Source organism: Acinonyx jubatus, chromosome X, assembly GCF_027475565.1.
Source record: "Acinonyx jubatus isolate Ajub_Pintada_27869175 chromosome X, VMU_Ajub_asm_v1.0, whole genome shotgun sequence".
Taxonomy (NCBI): domain Eukaryota; kingdom Metazoa; phylum Chordata; class Mammalia; order Carnivora; family Felidae; genus Acinonyx; species Acinonyx jubatus.
Window position 1 is genome coordinate 19,656,438 of NC_069389.1, and position 16,003 is coordinate 19,672,440.

General features: G+C 40.7%; 1 protein-coding gene and 1 non-coding gene across 3 annotated transcripts in view; both read right to left on the minus strand.

Annotated features, from left to right (window-relative positions):
* APOO (apolipoprotein O) overlaps positions 1-16,003 on the minus strand; it is a 56,773-nt gene that overhangs the window by 25,699 nt on the left and 15,071 nt on the right. For both annotated transcript variants that reach the window (XM_027054505.2, XM_053202178.1), the window contains exons 2-5: positions 8,707-8,814; positions 7,193-7,312; positions 4,108-4,162; positions 1,060-1,155 (exon numbers count right to left, since the gene is read on the minus strand). In XM_027054505.2, coding sequence (XP_026910306.1) covers positions 1,060-1,155; positions 4,108-4,162; positions 7,193-7,312; positions 8,707-8,814 — 379 coding nt within the window. The remainder of the gene's footprint in view (positions 1-1,059; positions 1,156-4,107; positions 4,163-7,192; positions 7,313-8,706; positions 8,815-16,003) is intronic.
* Positions 6,675-6,813, minus strand: LOC113597762 (U4 spliceosomal RNA). Its single transcript, XR_008290152.1, has one exon. It is a non-coding gene; the product is annotated as a U4 spliceosomal RNA (small nuclear RNA).

Below are 16,003 nucleotides of genomic sequence, written 5' to 3' on the forward strand. Positions count from 1 at the left end.
CTGAGCTGAGATCAAGATTTGGACACTTAACCGACTGAGCCGCCCAGACACCCCCAGAATAGCTTTTTAAAATAGGAGGAATGGGTACCAAAGCAGTCACTGTAGTTAATCTTTTATGAGGGTCTGATCATAGGGCTCATAAACTCTCTATTTTGGAAATTCTGTAAAGTCTGAATTTTATAGTCAGTGAAACTTCAGTAGTTTATAACACATTCATCTCATTATAGTGAAGTACCTCATCATCCTTTATTTCCTATAAATGTTTTGCAATCCAGCAGTATGGTGTAGTGATATATTTCAGTTGACATTCGTTAGCTTTTAAATGTTTTTAAAGTTTTAAAACTTTTAATAGCATCACTGATAACCAAAACTATGATACATCAAAAATTAACAAAATCACTGTTATATTTATACTGTGATTAATACCCATACCCAATAGTGAAATAAACAGAAACAGTTTCTCAGCTGTGACAGACTTCGGTTAACAAAAATTCACTCTTTGTGTAGCAAAGAAAGACAGTAATCTGATCAAGAAAATGTGCCTATAGGGGCGCCTGGGCGGCTCAGTCAGTTGAGCAGCTGACTTTGGCTCAGGTCATAATCTCACAGTTCGTGGGTTCCAGCCCCAGGTTGGGCTCTGTGCTGACAGCTCAGAACCTGGAGCCTGCTTCCGATTCTGTGTCTCCCTCTCTCTCTGCCCCTCTCCTGCTCACATTCTCTCTCTCTCTCTCTCTCAAAATTAAACATTAAAAAAATAAAAAGAATAAAAAGAAAATGTGCCTATAAAGGATAATGATATTCTTTTTTTAACCAAGAGTATATAATTTCTTCCATTTCATATTTTTATAATTTCCATATATGCTTAAAATCAAATATACTGGAGAAAATAACCATATCAATTTTACATATATATATATAATATATATATATATATTATATATATATATTCAGGAACCAACTCATTATTCTGACAACTGGCAAATGAAAAGAAAGAACCAAATACCTCTTATCTATCCCTTATGAGCTGTTTAAAAAACACACACACAAAATTGCACCTACCTCTAGCCAAAAGAAGTCCAAGAACGCCAGCAAAACCAATAACACCAAGTCTTGGAAAAAATCCAGGAGGTGCATTTTGGAGATATTCATAGCTGTCTACAATAGAATCAGACCAGGAAACAGTTCCATAAATTGCCCATTAAAAAACAAAAAAATCTTACATAAAACTAGTATATATAGTATCAAATGCTTCTCAAATAATGTGTTGCTTTATTTTAATATGCTTTTTTTTCAACACATTCTTTTTATGTGATATATAAACGTGATTTACTATTCACATGGCAAGTATTCAATTTTCAAACACTTCTGGTCTGATGACCTACTGACAATAAAGAAATGTCCAATTACCTTCATATCCCTGGATGTAACAGATTTGAATCAACTATTCACAAGGGAAGAAATACTAATACAGGGATTCCTTGTTGTCCAAACACAGAAACAGAATAGACTTGGACAGATCTTTCGCTATCTTGAAACTTTGCTTCAAGTTCTCTAAAAGTCAGGAACCAAACACATGAGACTCTCAGGGACTAATGTCTCCTTTGCTATGTGAATTCATTATCTGAACTCAAGTATAGAATACGTTTGGACAATGAAGGAAACTTGTAGTGCAAGTATACGTGAGAAATAGTCAATGGTGATAGAAGAAACGAACACAAATAAATGCAATATGTGAGCCTGTGTGTCAGGCCTCAACACGCCTTATGGCTTCATTTGAAATGATGCTTCCTCTCCTGTCCACTGAGCCAGTCTCACCAAATAAGAGCCATCTGTATTCCTAACCTCCTCAGAAAAGCCTTTCCTATTATAATTATCAGACCACGCCTCTCTCTCTCCTCTGATATCCCATCATAGTTTTTCTCTGTACCATCATCATTTGGTACGTAATCCTACGGCACCTTGTGTTTAATTATTCAGGGGTGTGTTTAATGTCTCCTCAAGGAGAACGTATGCTCCTGAATGGTGGATCGCTTAGACTTCTATGTTATATTCCCTCAGTGCTAATAGTGGATGTTCATCCCAGAGATATTTACTAAAAGCACTGCTACGTGTTGATGGATACTGAATGAATTAGCAAATGGGTTTCAGAGAGGCTGTAACTTAAAAAGCCTTCATGTCTCTCTCTCAACCCCATCTAGAGCATTCCCTATCTGCTTCCAGTTTCCGGGACATGGAACACTGAGTCACTCCTCCAAGCCTTGATCATGCTGTGCCCTCTGTGCGGAATGCTACCCAAGTTCCACCCGCACATCTTGGTGTGGCTAACTCTATTCCAAGATTCATCTCAGAAATTCTTCCCTGACTCTTCCCATCCCTCAAATCTCTACCAAACTAGTCTCCTTCCTCTGCCCCTTCAACAGTGCTCTGTGACTGTCTCTGTATTTGTGCCAGTGGTGAGTAATTGATGATATGTGCCTCAGTGGCTGTGACCACTGTCTTAATTGGCCGTGATCTTCAATGCCTGCTGTGATGGTGACTTAGTAAATGTACACGGAACTGAACTAACCAGAATACTTGGTAATTTTCTCCCCCGAAAAAGAGCAGATACATGCCAGTTTTCCATTTCCTAGGTTATTTGGGAAATGCAGTGATCATTTTAAATACTACTCTATGGCTTGTGCTATTTGCATGGATTCCTGTCTGGCCTTTTATTTATTTTGCCTTTAACCTAGTTTTCACTTTCCATCTTTTTGTCTGGGTCATCTGAAGCAATGTTCTACTCCCCCTCCCTTTTTTTTTTTTTTTTTTTTTTTTGCCTACCAGCACGGAGTTTTCAATTTGAGATGTGCACACGGAGCAGTTGATAGAAGGGCACCCAGATGGCCTTGGTGAGCTTAGGTGAAGTGGGTAAATCACAAAGAAACGGAAAAGGAGATAAGCTAAGAGACTGCAGTGAAGCCACAGCCCAGCTTCTGGTAACATGTCTTGGCTGCGACTGCCGGGAAATGGACAGATCGCCTTGGCAGACGACAACACAACTCATAATGGAATGTTTCTTCTGAAGAGCTTTTGTAGTAACCAGTCCAAGAGAAGGAAAACAAGACTTACACTGCCAATAATGCCTACTGCTATGAGTCACTGGGAAGTGACAGGTAACAATGGAAAGATCTCCTCAATCACAGGAGTTCTTTAGTTTCTTCAGATTAAAAATGAAGATAAGAAAAGCACACAACTGTTAGGGTTATGAGGATGATACATTAATATTTTAAAGCACTTAGATTAGTTCCTGGCATGTAATAAAAACTAAATAAGTGTTTATAAAATTAATAAAATTAAGATGCCACTCATACATGATATTATTCATGGATGTTAGTAATCACATATCAGCACATCAACACTCTACAATGATCCTCTCAAGGAAATAAACCATATTCGTGCTTGTTTTATTCAGTCATAGAAACAAACACTTGTAAAAACATGAGTTTTTCTTTGCTGAGATGCCCAGTAAGGAGAATGAAATAAGATCAATGTCTATTAATTCACTGGTTTCTGATGGACACTAGTCAGAATATAGACTATGAACCTAGTTTATAAGTGTATGGCATAAGCTGATGTGACAAACAATCAAGGACAATAAAAACCCAATGAAAAAATATAAGAACACTACTTATGCAATAAGGCCTTCCCTAGGCACACCAGTCTAGTTCCTTCTTGCCTCTAAAGTTCTGTAACATGTATTAACAGCCATACACATGAGCTAACCTGATTCTGAAAACCTACTGATGAGTCAGTGTGGGTTAGTGTGAGTTAGGGCATTGCACTTGGAAACAGATGTAAAGAAAAAGTAAAATCCAGTGTATCTGAACTTGTTAGCCCAACGATCCTTGAAGAGATCCTGAAGAGACTTCCCAAATGTTTACGGGACACTAGTTCTCCGAAATCTGGTGAAAACAATAGATCTTCTTTCCAGAAAAATCCACATAGCTCTAATATTCTGCATATAACTTTAAGGAATTCCAGATCTCTTGGAGCCCATCCATGGGATCCCAGTTAAAAAGTCCAATGTTAATGAAGAAACTGATTATGCCTAATTAAAAATCAACTTACCTAACCCCCACTGAACCAAGCTCTGCATCTTGGGTTTAGTTTGTGAGTACATTTCCTAAAGAGGTGAAAAGAAAATGAGTGAGAAGGATATGCTGATTACAGAGAAGCAACAAATATAATCGTCTTTACTGAATAAATTCTCATGTTAATAACACTTTTTTTTTAAAGAGAAGCTTTCTTTTTAAAAAAAAAAAGGTTATTTATTTATTTTGAGAGAGAAAGAGAGCGAGCGAGCACAAGTAGGGGAGGAACAGAGAAAGAGGGTGAGAAAGAGAATCCCAAGCAGACTCTGCACTGTCAACATAGAGCCTGATGTGGGGCTTGAACCTACAAACTGCAAGATCATGACCTGAGCTGAAATCAAGAGTCAGATACTTATCTGACTGAGCCACCCTGCTGCCCCAATAACACTTTTTGAACAAAGGGATATAGTGTCCATCTGGGTATTTTTATGTTCTTTTTTTCTTTTGTAATTTCCCCTTCACCACAGTTCAGAACAGTTTATTATTACCACAGGAAGGAGATTTCACGTAGAGTGATTTCAACAAACCCAGCCTTTTTATTCTTCTATTACATTCTGAGAGAACAGGCAAAAATCAATCCCCTTGATAATTAAAGTGGCAATTTTTTCCTGTGAGATTAAATTTGTCTTTCATATTAAGTCCATTTCCTGATACGCTATGATTTTAGAGTCTGTATGTGAAAACTGCCCATCTGGAGCAGGAATGACCAGTTTGAACAGGACAAGGGAGTCTGTATCCATGTTTTGAGAGACACCCCAATCCTGGAGTAAATGAAGTATTAACATTCTCTTAATAACAATGACAACAACAACAACAACAACAACAACAACTACATGGCTTTGTACATGAACATCATATATCCTAAAGAAAACAAGGGACTAGCTAGAAGGTACCCCACCTTTAAGAAGTCTACAATAAAGACAGGAAAAGAGACACAGGGGTATCAGAAGGTATCAGAACCAGCTGCCACCTGGAAAAGGATTTGCTTTATTTAATTTGGTCCAAGTCAGAACAAGTTAACCTAATACTATTAAATGCCCTTAAACAGCAAGTGATGAACCACTGAATTCTACTCCTGAAACCAATATTGCACTGTATGTTAACTAGCTGGAATTTAAATAAACATTTGAAGAAAAATAAATAAAATATACTTACAGATTAGTAGGAAAATTAACAAAAAACAATAAATACTGAATTCAGAGGAGGACATAAAGAACATGAAAAAGTTGAATACTGCTTCATTAAAATCAATTATTGGTATTTTATGCCCATAAAAAGAAAGAACAGCTATAGATACATATCCAGAGTGATGACCTATTTCTTTTGTTCACATAATCTTTTCACCATTAAGGAAAATTAAATTCGTTCTTAAATAAAGGGACTAGAAATTGTTGGGCTGAAAAAGGAGCCAGGAATTAGAAATATATTTATTGAATAAGGCTACATTCTGTATAAAAATAAAGCTACTGTAATCACAAAACAGTCTTTTTATATAGAAGTCATGCAAACAAACATGTTGATAACTATTCTATCATCTAGAGAGGTATTTTGCTGCACTGAGCATCATGCACAGGTGAAAAAGTAAAAAACAAAAGGCAATCTTAAGTTGAAAGGTTAAGAGACAAAGTACTTTTATAACCAAAAAAAAAAAAAAAAAGAGCATGAAATAAGAGTAGTCGTGTGGGGCGCCTGGGTGGCTCAGTCAGTTGAGCGTCCAAATCGGCTCAGGTCATGATCTCACAGTGTGAGTTCGAGCCCCGCATTGGGCTCTGTGCTGACAGCTCAGAGCCTGGAGCCTGCTTCGGATTCTGTGTCTCCCTCTTTCCCTGCCTCTCCCCTGTTCACGTTCTGTCTCTTCCTCTCTCTCTCTGTCAAAAATAAACATTAAAAAAAAAAAGCTTTAAAAAAAGAGTAGTCATGTCTACATGATACAAAAATATTTGCACAAATTTGCTGACCTTATCTTAACCAGATGGTTTAAAAATCTTCTAGAACAAGAGAATAAAGTCTAAGCTTTTTACAACATGTTATGTAAAAGTCTTCAGATATTCATAACTCAATAATATGGTTATGATACTTAAGTATACTGGCTTAATTTATATTGGTGATAGAGTCTATGCTTACTATTTTCTTCTAAATTGGTGAAAAGAATTCAGCACTGGCACAGACAGTGGAATTACACATTTTAAAACACGTTCTAGATGAAACTTCAGTTTGTAAATCTCAAGCAAAGTAAACCTAGACCATGTCACACACATCTAACACACTTTTTACTAATCTATTATCATTTTGAAATCCAGATCACACATGACAAATACTTTAAGTATCAAAGCCCACAAAAGTGTTCTGTAGAGTGTAAACTTCCATTTCAGATGTTAAAAACTGCAAAAGTGCTTCCACGAACATAATAACAAGGGCCTGATCTAAAACCTGAGCAGTGACGGAAGCCAATCTGCATATGTAGCTCTTCGGTGGCTGGGGCAAACAGTTCAGTACTCAAATATGTAGTCCCACACATTTTTGGTTACCTACCCTCTGATTATAGCATTCAAGATGCTGTGTAACCATTCCTGTTAAAATGGTACTCATTTGTAGAATCTCGAGGGGGAGAAAAACTTTCAATTAGCAATAATCGCGCCTCGGATAAACATCATTGGCTACGATACTGCCACTGTGCAAAGCTAAAACTTTCTAATTCTGATATAAATGTTGACACTATATCCTTTTCCTTCTACTCGAGTTCCAGCCCCAAATCTCCCTCTGGGAGACAATGATGTTTTCATAGCTGCGACCAAGAAGATAGTTACCAGCCCACTCTCTAGCCAAGGTGCTACACCCTGCCCGGTAGGAGGGAAATCCTCTCTGCAGCTATGGCAACAGCTGCCACCAGGAAGCTAGGGCTCTCTGTCCCCCTCAGAGATGGCACTGGTGAACGCTGTCAGTGAGGCATCCTAAGTTAGAGTCCTCTATTGTGCCTTTTTCCGAAAACACGCAGACAATATAGAGATTTCACTACTGACTCTAAACAATAAAGCATCACTCCACTTTCAGAACAGCTGTACCTGACACCAACTTGTGTATGGCTCGCAATAATGTCGGATATGTGAGATGCTTTCTTCAAGCTGGGTCCTTGGCTCATCCACATATTTAGATGGACTCTCGGGAACGGAGTAGAGTGAAAGCTGCATATATTAAAAAACAAAACAAATAGAAACAAAAAGGTATATACAGCCATGAGAGAATGTAATCAGTTGGCAAATCGGTAACCATCATATTCCTTTTTTTCTTTTTAAAAAAATTTTTTCTTAAGTTTATTTATTTATTTTGAGAGAGAGAGAGAGAGAGAGAGAGAGAGAGAGAGAGAATGAGCACAAGCGGGGTAGAAGCAGAGGAGAGACAGACAATCTCAAGCAGACTCTTCACTGTCAGCACAGAACCCAACGTGGGGCTTGAACCCACAAACCTTGAGATCATGACCTGAGCTGAAATCAAGAGTCAGACACTTAACCAAATGAGCCACCCAGGTGCCCTGGTAAACATCATGTTTCTAATAATTCACAGACTGCAGTGGCTCTAAGGGTTACATGCGCCCTGAAACTTCCTTCAGAGGATCTTCGTACTTATGAGTAAGGACAAGGCCAAGAAGACAGGACTATGAGGTATCCCTACCTTCCTCCCATTCTAGCGGTGGCAGACAAAGCAACCCCCTTCATCCATTTTACATACTGGCATCTGGGATTTCACCTTAGCTTCAGTTTGGAAAAACAATTCTATTACTCTAACGTGGGGGGGGGGCGCTTAAAAATTGAGTTCAAGTGATCAGTCTGGTACTAATCTAAGCAGGACAGTAAGTTTCTTCCCCACCCAGAAAAGAAACTGTACACAGTCACTAATGGTTGCCTTCTTCACCCTCAAAAAATGCCAATGTTGCCAATGTCCCAAGGTCTGAGAAGAAGAGTGTAAAGGGCAAAAGATAAACTAATTAGCTTTAGGTAAACCCATTCAAGTAACCTGGCCCATGATTAGAGGTATATCTTTATGTGACTATACACTAAGTCAACAGAAACCAAATACCCAAAATAATCAGTGGGAAGTAAAGACAAAAAAGAATATAAACAATGGAGAGAAGATTTCTTGTTTTATTTATCTAATATTTATTAAGCATTTATTTATGAGCCACTAATCTGGCCAAGAAGAATGAACCCAGGTCTTTAATTTGTTAGAAAAGGAAAAATGCAAATGTTTTCTTGGCTTGCAAAGCAGTCTAGGATGAGGCAGATCACTTAGAGCTGAGTTGTGCTTACAATCTACTGGGACATAGCAGATTCCCCACACACACAAAAAAAATTAGGCAATATTCTTTAATTATGCCCTTAGCTAAGTACCATGAATTAAAGTTTATTTTTTGAAAAAGCTATACTTTAGTAGCTTCCCATGAAGAAAAGCTGTCAGGAAATATATTTCCTCCTTTTACATGTCCTCTGAACTGTCATATCTCCTGACAGACCATTTGCATACTTCCTATGGTAACTAAAGCAGATGTTCAAAATATATCACAACACGAATGGCATGTTACCTCATTAACCTTCACGGAAGTTTTGTGAGGTGAATCCTTTCTAGGTGATGCATAGACTTTGAAGGTGAGCAGACTCAGGCTGGCTGGCCCCACAGACCTCTGAATTACCTGAAACACAGAAGCAGTCTTAAGCCTTCTATCAATGCAACAAACTGAATGTGCATAACATGAGCATTTTTGTAAACTCAGCAACTTCTGCCCCTGGAAGGCTTATTGAGCTTTATGAGAAATAGACGTATTCCTGAAGTTTGATGGAAGTCAGAAACTAAAAATGCGCACTCATGGACTTCAAATTTTAGCTCACCTTTACCTTAATTTCCAAGACAGTAGTTCCTAAGTTTTTCTACTTAGCCTGTCAAGTAAAATAAAAGACACACACACACACACACACACACACAAGTGTGCACTTTAAAAAATAATAGAGAGGGGCGCCTGGGTAGCTTAGCCAATTAAGTGTCCGACTTCAGCTCAGGTCATGGCTCACGGTTTGTGGGTTCAAGCCCCACATCGGGCTCTGTGCTGACAGCTTGGAGCCTGGAGCCTGCTTTGGATTCTGTGTCCCCCTCTCTCTCTGCCCCTCCCCCCCTCAAAAAAAAAAAGAAACATAAAACATAAAAAAAATAACAGAGAAATGCTATGGAATGAATTTAAAATTATAAAATAGTCTCTCTCTCTATTTCTCTCACATACACGTACCCTCCACCAACAACAATGGAAGAGGTTTCTAGATTTCTTTATTTGAGAGACAGAGAGAGAGAGAGAGAGAGAGAGAGAGAGAGAGAGAGAAAGAGAATGAGCTGGGGGAGAGGGGCAGAGGGAGAAAGACAGAATCCCAAGCAGGTTCCATGCTCTGCATACAGCCAGACGTGGGGCTCCATCCCATGACCCTAGGGTCATGGCCTGAACTGAAATCAAGAGTTGGACACTCAACTGAGTGAGACACCCAGGCGTCCGAACAATGGAAGAGGTTTCTAATGATCTTACCTAGTGATTCATTGAGCACAGCAAAGATTATTTCTGTAATTCTAATAAGTAAACTTTGACAAGCTTTCCCTTTCCATTCCCATTCAGATTCTCCCCTGATCTCAGTTCCCCAACTCAGTATCTTTTTGCACCTTGCTCTCCCTCACTGGGTCACTCACACCCGGGGCTTCAACGTGAAGCCAGTGACTCCCAGATTTGCAGTCCCAGCCCAGAGCTCCTTCCTGAGCTCCCAACCAGTTTATCCGATTATTCCTGGACATTTCTACTTTTTCACAAGCAGGTCCAAAATGGACTCGTCAGGATCTTGTCTGTGTCTCCAACTCCACACTTGGCCTGACGGATGTCTGCTGTGGAATGAAGTCAGAAGGCTTTTTTCCCCCAGTAATAAACCCCTACATTTACACAGCACTTGACCATCTAGCATCTTTACCCCAGACTTGCCCCCTTCTTCTCCTACTTCCTCTCAGGCATGGTGTCACCACCAAACCCGACCACCCGATTGGAAACTATGAGGTCATCTTCACTACCACCAGCCCATCCAATTGGTGATTAAGTCCTGTTCATTCTGACTATTAAATGATCTCAATTCACTCTCTCCACTTTATCCCCTCCGGTACAATCTTCCCTTGGGCCCTCATTTTTTTTCTTGGATGGTTTTAGCTGCATTCTAACTACTCACCTAGCCCTCTGACGACTCAAACCACTACAATACACAAGGATGATCTTTGTAAACTACAAACTGATCATCTTCTACTCTTATTTGAGATCCTTTGTTATTTATTATCTAGGACTTCTATGGGGCCAAACCAGGCCCATTATGATCCGATCCTAACAACCTTCTGTCACTTCATCTCTCTGCCGCTCTGCCTTCTCCCGCAGCATACAAACTCCCTAGATTTCTCCCATGCTGTTGCCCAGCTTCCTGGGTTTAAACACGCTGGTTGCTCTACCTGGAATGTCTTATATTTGCTTTGTCTTTCTGCACAACTGCCTAACAGCAGGGAGATACATAGCTTTTTTTCTTTCTTTTCCCCTTATTTATCCATTTATTTATGTCTACCAAGTTCTCCCTACTAGATTAGAAGCCCTTTCACTGTGGTGCTGTGTCTTACTCTGTCTCCCTAGTGCCCGTGACTGTGCCTAGGACATAAGAAATGCTCAGTAACTGTTTACTGCCTGCATGAAAAGATGGAAGAGAGGTGGGAAAAAAAAGAGTGATTGACTTGTTCTCACTACATAGGCATGATTTAGCCACATGGAAATCATATTACTGAGATTTGCAGTGCCTGCAATGTGAAAGACTAGGCTATTCCATAATATTCACAAAACATATGATGCTAAAAAAATAACAAAAATGTCTGTTGAAATGTATGCCTGGAGTTATACACAAAAAGGGAAATTCTCATATTTCAGAAGCAAATAAAGAGCTAAGCGCTATTGAAAAGAGTGACTATGGGGCGACTGAGTGGCTCAGTTGGTCGAGCACCCTACTCTTGATTTCAGCTGAGGTCATGATCCCAGGGTGGTGGGATCAAGCCCTGTGTCCGTGCTGAGTGTGGGGCCTGCTTGAGATTCATTCTCTGTCTCTCTCTCTCCCCCTCTGCCCCCTCCCCTGCTCGCACTCTCACTCTCTCCAAAATGAAATTTTACAAAAAATAATAAAAAAAGAATGGTTATGACTTTAACTGGTTTAAAAATAGTTAACATACCCTGAAGTAGTTAAGTATTCACCTTGAAAGGGCTTGATTTCAAGGCAATATTGCCACAAATTTCTTTTGCTTCCAGGGTAAAAGTCAGTGTGGTTGCTCCTGGCACCCCAGGAGAGTGCCTATTAGGCTGCTGATATCTGGAGGTGCCAACTCAGTGCTCTCTGCCCCCTGGGTCTGACAATGCTACTTTGAACTGGGGACTTTCCACTGAGCCAGCCAGCCCCACCCCGGACTTTGATTCCCTTCCTATCGGCAAGAGCTGGTGCCTCGCCCTTTCCCACTGCCCATCCAGCACTGGGGCCTCCAAGCATTTGGGGTTCATACTGTCCTCTACCTTCATCTTTGTTTGATGTAATGCCTCACGTTGACCTTTTTAATTCTAAATTCCAGCTTTCAGTCCTTAATCCTATCTACCTCTCACATATTTCATTTTTCACCCCATGGCCTTCTGTTGTTTTAATTCAGGTCTCTACCTTTACGTTCTTAGTGATTATTACCACTCCCTTTCATCTTTTCAATCTCATCGTGTTTACTTTTTAACATTTTATTGGACTCTTGATTACTCTGACTTTATTTTTCTCTCTCATCCACTTTTCTAGTTTTAATATTAAGCAAAGACTGGCTCTTTATTGCTCAAGTTGCTTTCTTCCCCTTCTCCCATCAGTCTTCCGCCCCCTCCATAACCACCTTCACTCCCACCCATCCCACAGCAAGAACTGTGGACACAAGGGTGGAGCAACCAAGCAAGGCCCCTCCAGCAGCTGCTCTTTCAGTTTCCCCGAGGGTCTCAACAAATAAAACAAAGCAAAAACAAACCTCACCCCAGGAGACTTGGGAGATCTACAGATTAACACTCCCTAGGGCCACAATTCTCTTAGCAGAGAGCACATAATTTACTTCAGGGTTTCTCAATCTCAGCATTATTAACACTGGGGGCTAGATCATTCTTTGATGTGAGGGCTGTCCTGTGCACTATGGACTTCTCAACATCCCTGGCCTTTACCTACTGGATGCCAATAGCACCCCTCCCGGTCATGACTCAAAAATGTCTCCAGACACTGCGAGAGACACCTGGGGGGCATCCCACCTCGCACCCCCCACCACCACATTGAGAAGCACTGATTTGCTGGAACAAATATTATTTTCTGACATCTCTAACCATCCAGACTTCAAGAAAATCCGTGTGTTAAAAATCCAGGGCCTTGGGGGCACCTGGTGGCTCAGTCAGTTAAGCGTCTGACTTCGGCTCAGGACATGATCTCACGGTTTGTGGGTTCAAGCCTCCGTCGGGCTCTGTGCTCTCAGCTCAGAGCCTGGAGCCTGCTTCGGATTTCTGTGTCTCCCTCTCTCTGCCCCTCCCCCACTCACACTCTCTCAAAAATAAATAAACATTAAAAAAACATTTTTTTTTAAGCCAAGGCCTCAGATATAATACACAGTTTTAGATATCAGAATAGTCTTGCCTGGGAGGCGAAGCATGGGGAGGGGATGGACTTACTGAGAAGGGGTACAAAGAAACATTCTGGGATGACAGAAATGATCCATACCTTGACTGGGGTTTGGGTCACAAAAGGTATATATACATTTGTTAAAACTCAAATTACTGTAAGATCCATACAACTTAACATCTGTGCATCTCACTATATGTAAACTATATCTCAAAAAACCCACGTGCACCCAAACCGCACCACGTTTGTGCCAAAATGAGTGGGAACTGTGGGCCAAGGGCGATTCCTAAAGAAATCTGACCATGTTAAGGAACCAGGTGCTAGTGACCTTTGTGACACAAACCCACCTAAGGAGCCTTGATAACAGGTGCACAGGCAGATGAGCCTGATGCTCCTGTTAGTGAGAGACTACCCCTCTTGCCTTGTCCAGACCAGATGTCATCACAAATGGGGATTCTGGAGGGGGGGCTGCCAGGTGGCTATCATAACTTGTTAGAGCTCATATTGAGTATTCAGGCCAACCCATTTGATGTAAGAATTTGAGAAGGGAAAGGCTGTTTCAGTGGGCAGAGATCACTCCAGGAAAGTATAAGAGCGAAAGAGGAGTCAAAGAAGAATCTTCTGTTCCCCAAGGGAGAAAAAGAACACTAATCTGGAAGTTAGGTGTCTTGAAGAAAGGTGCAATCAACTTCCAAGGTCTGGGTCATAATCACTAAAGCTCTGACTTTATCACCTTCTCTCCCACAGACACTACTGTTGGGTTGCCTCGTGTGAGACAGGAACACAAACGTATTCTCTCTCCATGACGGGTCTGGACCCATTATGGTACAACCAGACTGAAAATACCTCCTGAGAAGTGAGATCTTCCATGGATCTTTTCTGACGAGGAGCTGGAACCTCTAGGCTGTGCCTACACCTGGCCTAAGCACCACTGTCCCAAGTGAGAGTCCTCGAGAATTTTGTTTGCAAGGTTCACTCTCTACTCAGGGCAGATAGCTTAGCTCAGAAAATGGGTACATATGCCCCTTCCAAGAGATCAGACATGCTCTAATTCAGATTAGATGACTTTGGCTTGATAGACTAAAGTCAAGCCCACTCTGTTAAGAGCTGCTTCTTCAATGAGTACTAAGCTAGAGCTACAGACTCACTAGATGCAATAGCTTCACTGCTTTAGATCCAACCTATCCTGTTAGATGGGGGTCTCCAAGTAAGGACTGCAATGTGTTGGCTTGTCTGAGGTTCTGAATACAGCTGTAAGAGACCCTCAGTCTTAGAGAAAACTAAAATTTGACTCAGATAAAGGTGAGCTAGTGACCCCTAGCTTTGCAAACCTCAGGGGGGTTTGAAGTTCCCCGGCTAGTGCGGCTACACCTTCTTTCTTTCTGATTCTATTCCCCAGCAAGATATCTTTTTTAATTTTTTATTTATTTATTTATTTATTTATTTATTTATTTATTTATTTATTTATTTTTAAAGTTTATTTATTTTGAGAGAGGGAGAGCACATGAGGTAGGGAAAGGGAGAGGGGGTAGGGAGAGAATCCCAAGCAGGCTCCGCACTGTCAGCACAAAGCCCCGATGGAGGACTCAAACCCACAAACTGCCGACTGTCAAGAGTCGGACACTGAGCCACCCAGGTGCCCCTCCCCAGCAAGAGACCTTAAACTCTCCCTCATTAAGGTATATTCTCCAACTTAGACATTTGCAATGTCTTTCAACATTTGGTTTTCCATAGCCCAGAGAGGGTTACTCATCAATGTAAACTGACCACTAGGATTGGCAGTTGGTTGGATGGGGCCCTAACAAAGAAGTGTTGTAAATGGGGTAAGGCCACCATTGCCTTACAGCCTTTCGGCTTCTTACTCTTTCCACTGAAGGTCATCAAAAACAGAGGAGAGCAAAACAAACCTGGTTGTGAAAGCAGGGGTACACGAGCTCTAACGATTAGAGGAGCTCAACGACGATCTTATTTCAAAAACAAGTATTTATTGCATACCTACTCCATGTAGGCACAGTGCTAAATATGCCACAACACTTAAGCAGTCACGGTCCTTGCCTTACGGAGTTTCTGGGAAGGTAATGAGTTTACTCAAAAAGACTAGGGTCACAATTTTAAAAATAAATTACAAAACAAAAAAAAACCCCTCAGGCCTAAGATTGAGTTTATCCTTCAGCTACAGCAGCAAAGGAGATTCTTGGACACAGTCAACCAAAATATGAAACTGGTGAGGTCATAAACACTCAGCTCATAATGGGTACCCAGAAAGCTAAACTGTCCTTGTTTTGCAAATAAAAGTGGACTACCCTGGACTCTGTAGCTCCAGGACCACTTTCTGATTGTGTCCCAGTAAAACTACCTTAAATTATTTTTTAACATTTTAAAATTTATTATTTTTGAGAAACAGAGAGAGACAGAGTGTGAGCGGGGAAGGGCAGAGAGAGAGGGAGACACAGAACCTGAAGTAGGCTCCAGGCTCTGAGCTGTCAGCACAGAGCCTGACGCGGGACTTGAACCCACAAACTGTGAGATCATGACCTGAGCCGAAGTCAGACACTTAACCGACCGAGCCACCCAGACGCCCCTAAAACTGCTTTAAAGACAAATAAAAACCTCAAGCTAAATAAGCCACCTTGAGAATTACTCAAGCGTGCTCATGAATGGTAGGGCTCACACCCTGACAACTTACTTTCTTTTTAAACTTTATGGAGAATCCAGTATATAGTCTCTCCCATTTTTGAGAAGTGTGATCCTTTATTCTTCCCAAATTACAGATCTATTATTTTATTAGGCTCTTCATTTAAAATATATACCAGTTTCCTTTTTTGATAAAATGTAAGCCTCGCTTTGCAGGCCTGTGTACACAAGAGACTTCAGAATCACTTGGGGAGTCTTTTTTTAGGAGTATAGATTCCAACACATTCCCTCCCTGCCCTGCCCCCCACCCAGTGTCTGATTCAGTAAACCGCTGGGGCTGAAGAATCTATTCCCACAATCAGCCAAGTTTAGGAAATCAGTATTTCACAAGCAGATGTTTGGGGAACAGTTATTAAACTTAAGTTTGTATAAACACTCAAACATACTTACCTTTAAAAACATTTGAAAGAATTAAATGAAAACTGTCCTAAACATAAAAAGAAACAGTGACTGGCCACCTAC